We start from the raw sequence: 8,533 nt of genomic DNA, 5'->3' as shown, positions 1-8,533 counted from the left end.
GCTGACTTGACCCTTCGGCTCTCAACTCTCAACTCACTGGCTTGTTTGTCTAATCAGAGGGGGAATCCTCCCAGGGACCCTTCGGAAAGCATTGTTGAGTGTAAGCATTTGTCGAGACTGGTGGCGCTTGGATTAACACTTTCACTTGGACAACCCGATATTTGTGAAATACACAAGCCATCAGAAGGAGCAGAGAAACGTCCCTCAGGCAACTTTGCTGCCCAGTCTCTGACTCACAGATGAGTCCAGGCCTCTGGAATTAGAAAAACGGTATCTGTGAGGCAGAGCTGGGCACCTGTGAAACCATTTCAAAGATTCTTACAAATCAGCCGACCTTCCTCCTGGCATCTAGGACAAGACAGCATGAGTCGGTCCCCACGCTGGGCCCTCTGAAGAGACTGAGGGGAGACTTTTAGGGGCGGTATCAGCCACATGCCACACGTGAATAGGAACAAACAGACTGGCTCCACAGAGGATGCAGAGGGGTGACAGTTGGAGAAGGAGTAACAACAGAGATCCAGCAGGCAGACAGAGGCTCAGGCAGCAGGGCCAGCAGGTGGGTGCGGCCAGGGGGAGCTCAGGGCACAGATGGGCCATGGGGCACTCACCAGAACCACTTCGGAGGTGCGGGAGGTGAAGACTTCATGGGTCCAGGTCTGGCCAGGCTCAGGGGAGCGGTCCCCCTTGCGGTGCAGCTTCAGGCCCACGGTGTGGTGCCCCATGGTGTTCAGCAGCTGGGTCACCTCGCCTGACTGCAGGTTGTCAAAGTAGATGGTGGCACCCACAATCTGGTCCCCTGAGCAGGGAGGATCAAGAAGCGGGTAAGACCCCCAGGGTCTCAGGAAAACAACACACAACTGCTTGGTGCTGACTTGTATCCAGTGCATGTCATGACCACTCTGCGAGGCAGGTGGGGTAATACCCATTGTATAGATGAGGAAACTGAGGCTGAGAGAGGCCAACTAATTTGCCCAAAGCAGCAGAGCTCGTGAGTGGTGGCGTCGGAACTGAGGACTATGTCTCCACCATCCCCCATGGCCATCTCTCCCAAGGACCCTGAGCGAGGGACACAGAGCAGGCAGGGGAGGGCAGGGTGTGTCCTGACCATCCTGACACTGCGGGACTGGGCCCTCCACAGCCACTTGCCCACTGCTGCCTGGCCCCTGCCCTTCCCTCCCGCCACCCGCACCCACCACAACTCAGCACCCAGCCCGCGCCCTGAGTGACTCACCCTCCTTGACCACCCCAGTGCGGGCCGCAGGGGAGTTCTGCATCACCTCCTGCACAAAGACGCCGTCGTCCCTCTGGGCGATGGTCAGCCCGTGGGAGCCGCTGCCCTGCCAGTTGGGCAGCAGCAGCTCCCGGGTCGTCTCCTCCTCCTTTTCCATCTGGGATGAGGGAAGGAAATGGAGCTCAGGACTGTGGGGGCGCGAGGGCACAAGGGGATGAGAAAGCCAGGGATCTTTGGTGCTGTGAACTCTCGGGGAGTGGAGCATTGTCTCTAAGCTGTCCACTTGCTCTCAAGGCACAGCGGAGAATATGGAAAGTGGACAGTGGATGCAACCAGCCTTGGAGGAAACCAGCCCTTCATCCCTTCCACCCAGGGCCCTGCCTCCTGATGCCACAGGGGGTCTCCACCATCCCCATCCCATCACCTCCACCTCTCTCCTCCCCCACCCCACCCCCCGACTGACCTTCTGCAGGACTCAATTCAGGAGCCAATGCCTTGCCAGGAGCCCGCCCCTCCTTCCTCTCTTCTCCTCAGTCTTTCTCCTCGGGAATCTGTCACACAGCCTAGGGGAAAGTTCACAATGATGCTCGCTCTCAACAATCGGCTTGCTCAGAACCCCGACCGGCTGCCACACCAGGGATGGCTGGATGTCCTGTTCCCCAGGCCACATCCAAACCTCGACCCCTACTACTGTTATCAATTCCATCCACACATGACTCTCCAGCCTGGGGTGGCAGAAAGGGGGTTTAGAGGAGGCCAGACTCATACTCAAATCCTAGTTCCACATCCTCCCAGCTGGGTGACCCTGGGTAAGTCACTTAACATCTCTGAACCTCCATTTCCTCATCGTGAAAATGGAGATGATAAAGGATTTCCGTGAGGACTGAAGAAGAGAGACAGAGCATGTGTGGAAAGCTCTGGCGCACAGGAGCCTCACAACACATACATTCTCATCAGGTTGTTTATAACAGCTTCAAGATGGAGAGGTTACTGTCCCCATTTTACAGATGGAGACACTGAGATTCAGAGAAGCCAATTTGCCTGGGGTCCACAATAAGGGAGCAACTATGCTCGGGCTCTGAGCCTGTAACTCTTTCCCCTACATCGTATCAGAGGACGGACACTGCTCAGAGTGTCTCCCACACTGGGGGTAACTGGCAGGCCTGAGAGCAGGGATAGTGGTGCCCTCCCTTCCCCAGTGACAAGCAGTGACTCTGGGTCACCCTGTCTAACCCAGTCCTCAGGACTGGGGGACCCTCGCCAGCTAGGAGCTCCAGGAGCCCTGCCACAGGCAGCAGCTAAACAAAGGAGGCAGAGCCCCCCCCAGGCACCAGCCCAAGCCCGAGAGGCAGGAGTACAGCTAAGCTGCCTGAGGGACGTGGTGAGTCAGGGCCCATCTGGCTGCCCACGCTGGGCCCTGAGCCAGGCCCCCATAGGTGCAGGCGCTTGGGAGCAAAGATGCCCTCCAGCCACAGGATGAGCTGTCAGCTGCAGAGGCGCCCCGGGAAGACATCAAGGCAGGACTCTGGACACAGCCACAGCCTACAGCCACCCACACAAAATGGCGGCGGCAGCGTCATCCAGGAGCACATCTGTGAAACCGTGCAGGGGAGGCCATAAATCATGGAGAACTTCGCCCAAAGCCCCGCCCTACAGCTGTTTACATCCACAAATAAGTCAACCAATCAATAAATACACGCATCCCAAGCACCTCCCGTACATCCAACATTGTACTGGACCCTTCAGAGCAAACCAGCAAGGGACAGTCGCAGCTGAGCCCAGCCCTGAATTCTACGTTGCATTCGATTGTCACCTAACTGCTTCATGCACCCGCTAAACATTTATTGAATGCACTCTATGTGCCAGATGTGGAGATTTAAAGGACTTTGTTCCTGTCCCGGATATAAATTACGAGCAAGGTGCTCTGGGCGTGACCAATTTAGCCTCAGAATGTTCCAGAAGGCTAAATGGGGTCTTGAAAGTGCTAGAGTTTGCCTCTGAGGATGGGACTGTGTCTCTTGGAAATTCATGGGCATTTAGCAGTTCCAATGTCAGGCAGCTAACAACACAAGTAAAGACAGCCACATAGACCCCCAGTCCGCCCACCACCTGAACTCACACATTTGGTATTTACATTGTGCCTCCTCCACAGGTGCTGTTAGGAGGCAGCAGAGCCGCTGATGGGTGAGCGCCCTGTTGGCACAGGTGTGTGCCAGGGAAAACGCCTCCTCCCTTCCCGGCAGGCAGGGGAGCCGCTACAGGAAGTCACAGTGACCCTTCCCAACATGAAACAGCAAAGCTGGAACTTAAATGGGACCTTCCCCCAGCGCCCAGCACCGAGAAGCCAGCCCTGCAGACAAGGAGCCAGGCAAGGCAGAGAAGGAAAAAGGCTTCCAGCCCAATGGCTTCTCTGATCTGTGAAACCACCGGTCGCCCTGGCACCCTCTTCCTCCTTGAGCAGGGCCCCATTTCTCAGCCCCGCATCCTGGTGCTGAGCCAGCTCACCCTCGCCCACATCTCGGCCCCACCCTCCCTCCTTCCCCAATGAGTCACCGCAGCTGCAACAGCTCCAGACATGCAAAGGGTCACGCCTAAAACTGATCCACAAAGTGCTTCATGGGCCAGATCCCCGGGGGCCAGAGGGGCTGGGGCTCCAGTGGGGACAGGCAGTCGGCTTCCCTGCCAGCTCCTCAGGGCGAAGCCCCAGGCCAGGAGTCCCCGGAAGCACAGCGTGGAGGATCAGGAGGGACCTGTTGCATGCCTCGACCCAGGCACCTAACAAGGAGGGGAGAAGACCATGCTGAGAGGAGAAGCATCCACAGTCCACGAGAAGAGGAGCCGTTGGACCCGAGGCTGCAGGTTGGTCCTAGCAGGGCACCCGCTGGCTTCCCGGCCAGGTGGGGCTGCCAACCACCCAGCCTGCTCTGGCTCGGGCCTCCCCACCTGGCACAGCCAGAAAAGACTCCCCTCCTCTCTGACCTGATCTGGGCCATTCAGGTGGCTGACATGGGGGTGCTGATGGGGGAATTTGAGGCCACAGTGGCAAAGGCCTGTTTTCTGCATTTGGATCCCAGCCCTCAGTCTCTCCCATCCCTGGAGCCTGTACCAAGCCCACATGGTCCGTCTTCTCCTCCCGCACAAGTCAGGTGAAGCCAGGCTTCCCAGGGCCTGAAGGCTCTGCCCCGCTGCTACCCAAAGCAGGGTCTTTGGAGCTTTGGGGAACTCTCCCCGTTCAGCCAAGGGTCATAAGCCTTTGGAGCTAGAAGAAACCTTAGAGCCATGCCGTCCAACATGGTAGCCACATATGGCCATTTACATTTAAATTAATTAAATTAAAATTTTAGTTCACTGGTTGCAGTAACCACGTGTCAAGAGCTTAACAGGGGCCGGCTCCGTGGCTTAGCGGTTAAAGTGCGCGCGCTCCGCTGCTGGCGGCCTGGGGTTCGGATCCCGGGCACGCACCGACGCACCGCTTCTCCGGCCATGCTGAGGCCGCGTCCCACATACAGCAACTAGAAGGCTGTGCAGCTATGACACACAACTATCTACTGGGGCTTGGGGGCGGGGTAATAAATAAATAAAGTTTAAAAAAAAAAAAGCTTAACAGCCACACACAGCTACTCTATTACGCAGCCCAGATATAGAACATTTCCACCAGTGCAGAAAGTTCTATGGGAAGCACTGCCTGTTATTTACAGATGGGGAAAGTGAGGTCCAGAGAGGTGAGAGTGGGAGGGTGTTGGGGCTCCCGACCCAGGTCTGCTAGCTACCCGCCCCATGGTCCACCTGACCCTGGTTCACAGTATCCTTCGTAATGGGAAGGGCTGGAGTGGAGACCCTCGAAGGCAGAAGGCTTCTTAGAGGGCAGAAAAGGAGTGAGACGGTGAGGCCACTCCAGCTGCAAGGCTGAGAGGATGCACATCTGAGTCTGCAGGGACAGAGTGTAAGTCAAGCCAGAAGCAGCAAGAGAAGAACGAGCCTGTCCTGTCAATTCAAAACCACAAGAGGATTCGCCCTCCAACCACAAAGAGGAGGCACCCATGCCGCTTGTGTGGACTGGGGGCAACACCCAGACAGATCCAAGAAGCCAACTCCCTGCCCTGGGCAGACGCTCTCTGCCAGGTGTGACCTCCAGAGGAGCATCCTTCCACCCACTTCCCCCAGGGAATACAGCCCCTTCCTCCCAAGAGCCAGTATGAAGTCAGCTGGGGAGGGGGTTCAGCCTAATTGCTGCAGCAGCCAGACAGCCTTGCGGCCAGCATCAGTGTCAAGATGACAGGAACTGATACACACACCCTGAGCCTCACTGCCTCCAGGCACCAAACCTGAAGACAAGATATGTCAGAGGGGCACAAGTTTGAGCACACATCCAGCAGAGGTGGGACACAGGAGGTGACACTCTGAGAGAAGCATTTCCACCCATGGTAGGGAAGACACCAACAGCAAAGAACCTTCCACGCAGCACAGCGGCACATGCACGAGCTCACCAACCCACCGTATACCCAGGCCAGGGAGAAGCAGCTCCCATGTCCAGAAGAATGAAATGACTCACCCCCAGAGCTAGGGAGCTCCACCAGAGGGAAGCCCCAGACATGCATAACCAGGATGAGGGGTTGGGATATTCAAAGAAAAGAAAGACACACCCAGAAGGGCGATCTACTCGTATAAACACTCGCCAGGCAGCAAAGAGGAAGAGAAAGTTCCACGTTGAAAGAAAAGCCTCAACAGGTTGAGAGAAAGAACTTTGCAGACCTCCTATTGTGTGTCAGGTTCCGTGCTGTGGTTCCATGCCTGGGGTCTCATTCGATCCCCAAACAACCCTACGTGATTAAGAATTAATATCCTTATTTTAGAGATGCAAAAACAGGCCCCCAGAGGTAAGATGACTTGCCCAAGTTTGACTCCAAGGCCAACAGTCTTTACCCAGGTAGAGGGACAAGGGCACAAATAAATACACACAGGATGAGAAACCACAGAGAAAGATGCACAAGAGAGATACACAGAAGAGAGAGACCTATACTGGAGGACGGTAGAGTGAGAGCCAGAGAGACACACCCACAGGAAGATGGAGAGGCCTCCAAGCACATCTAGAAGGAGACCAACATGGCGGGAGCAGGACGCTTCGGAGAGAGGGACATAAACACATAGAAAGGGCGGCGCTGAGATTCAGATAGGGACCTGGAGACCCAGGGAGCCGAAGGAGGCTCACCCAGGGAGCAATGATACCCACCAAGGGCCACAAGCACAGAAGGGAGGGAAAGTGGCCACCAGCCTCCCTTGCCGATACACCAGCCTCGTCCTGGCCCAGATTGGGGACAGCAAACCCAGAATGGGCAGAGTCCCAGGCATACCAGAGCCCAGGATCTGAGCAGCCTTTTGGTTCTGGGGCTCATCGACGATGTATCCCCAGGAGTCAGAAATCCTGAGCTGCACAGATCCTGGCTCACCTATAGACTCTGTTGGGCCCCAGCAGGGGAAGGCCAAGAGAATCAACCCCTTCTGGGGCTTGGGGGGCACCAGACCCACTCTAGAGACAGGCACCAGCAGGGCAAGGCAAATATTTCCACTCATTGGGGAATGGGGACAGCCATGCAGGCAGACCCTCGTCTCAGAGGAACAAGGAGAAACACAGGGGCGGCATCTCTTCCGGGGCCAAAGCCCAAATGGACCTTCACGTATGCAGCTGCCAGCCCCCTACCTAGAAAACAACACGCCCTATTCTAACTGGAGTAGAACTTGGAAGCAATCTTAAGAATCTAAGCTGGCATCAAGAACTTTATACTCAGCTGATTCTGGGCAGTACACCCCAAGGGGACACTTTCAGCTTAAATGCGACGTGTGTTGGGGGTGGAATTAACAGGGAGAATTAAATATACGTGTTGCAAGACACAGGTGACATGAGCACTGGAGAGACATTCAGAGAAAGACACACAAGGAAGCACACACCGCATGCACACGGAGACGCTTGTCAGCCCCATTGCCCACTTCACAGCCCAAAGCAGGCCCACAGCTCCTGCCTTCACTAACTCACAACCCATGCCTGTCAGAGCAGCCCCAGGCCCTGCCCATCATGGAGGAGAGTCTGCCTCCCTCTACCTGCGTGCACCTGCCTAGCTTACTCCCTTGCTACTGAACCGCTGGCCTAGCCCACAACCTCCAGCAGGAGGAAGTTTTTCCAGCCTCATCACTCCAGCCCTCTCCTCCCCGTCAGCCCCTTCTCCCAGCCCCCACCATCATGCTGTAGTTTTCTGCACCTCAACTTTCAGGGCAGCCCCACCAGCACCCCAGCCAGCCAGCTGCTTTCTAGGCTCCTCCCTGACACCTTTCTCCACCCCTCTTGCCTGGCCATGCACGGCTTCCTCCCACTTCTCCAGCGAGCTCGGAAGCCCCAGAGCTTCAAGCTCTCACTTCCAGCGGGGAGGAAGAGGGACTCTCCCTCCCCTGACCAAGAGCGACTCTCCCTTCCCCTGATCACAGGGGACTGCGGGCAGCACTACATTCTGCAGTAGGAAGTCCCACACCTGCCCCTTACCTACGACCGCTGGGATTAACACATCAACTCTGAGGGTGGCGCCCTCCACGGGGAGCGGGGTGAAGAAGGACACTCTGTCTCACCCTGGGGGTAGATTACAGCTTGGGAGCCGCCCGCCGCTGACCACGGCCGAGCTCTCCGCCCAGCGGTCAGGCCACGCTAGTGCAGGGGCGCGGGGCCAGGCGCTCGGCGGGGCTGCCAAAGAGCCGCCCCCCAGGCCAGCCAGGACACGAAGCTGGGATCAGCTCCAGGCACTTCCCCTTCCCCTAGAACCTCCGCTCCGGTCCCCGGGGACAGGGCAGGATGCCCCTCCCTGACCGCCCTGCGCAGCGCCTCCTCGGGCCATGCTCAGTGGGGCCTCGCTCCCAGGGCTGTCCTCACCCTCCCGCGGGCCTCTAAACACAAACTCCAGTGCCCGGAACCTGTCCAGGATGGAGAAACTTACTTCAGTCCTTACCTACAGCCCCTGCAGCCCCCATGAAACCTTCACCACCAGGACAGGGTCCCACTGCTGTCCCCTGCACTATAAGCCCCACACACAAGCAGAGGTAACACATCCTGGCCCACTGCAATGCCAGGACCACCATGCACAGCCAGAGGGACCCCCTCTCACAGGTAATAACACACACCTGGCTGCTGGGACACTAGCGGTCACAGGGACTCAAGGCCACAGTGAAACGGGGACCCCTGGACCCAAGACCTCCAGCCACAATAGCCCAGCCTGGTGGGAACTGAGGCCAGCAGGGAGTAAGGGGGCATCATCAAAATTT

The 8,533-nt window shown here is 57.1% G+C and overlaps 1 protein-coding gene across 3 annotated transcripts in view; it reads right to left on the bottom strand.

Moving 5' to 3' along the window:
- AHNAK (AHNAK nucleoprotein) overlaps nucleotides 1-8,533 on the bottom strand; it is a 30,566-nt gene that overhangs the window by 18,684 nt on the left and 3,349 nt on the right. For all 3 annotated transcript variants that reach the window (XM_058526673.1, XM_058526675.1, XM_058526674.1), the window contains exons 2-4: nucleotides 1,695-1,794; nucleotides 1,232-1,388; nucleotides 609-796 (exon numbers count right to left, since the gene is read on the bottom strand). In XM_058526673.1, the coding sequence (XP_058382656.1) occupies nucleotides 609-796; nucleotides 1,232-1,388 (345 nt within the window). In that variant the 5' untranslated portion in view covers nucleotides 1,695-1,794. The remainder of the gene's footprint in view (nucleotides 1-608; nucleotides 797-1,231; nucleotides 1,389-1,694; nucleotides 1,795-8,533) is intronic.

Source organism: Diceros bicornis, chromosome 31, assembly GCF_020826845.1.
Source record: "Diceros bicornis minor isolate mBicDic1 chromosome 31, mDicBic1.mat.cur, whole genome shotgun sequence".
Classification (NCBI taxonomy): Eukaryota; Metazoa; Chordata; class Mammalia; order Perissodactyla; family Rhinocerotidae; genus Diceros; species Diceros bicornis.
Note: the sequence above shows the minus strand (reverse complement) of the source record. Positions and strands in the feature narration are given on the sequence as shown.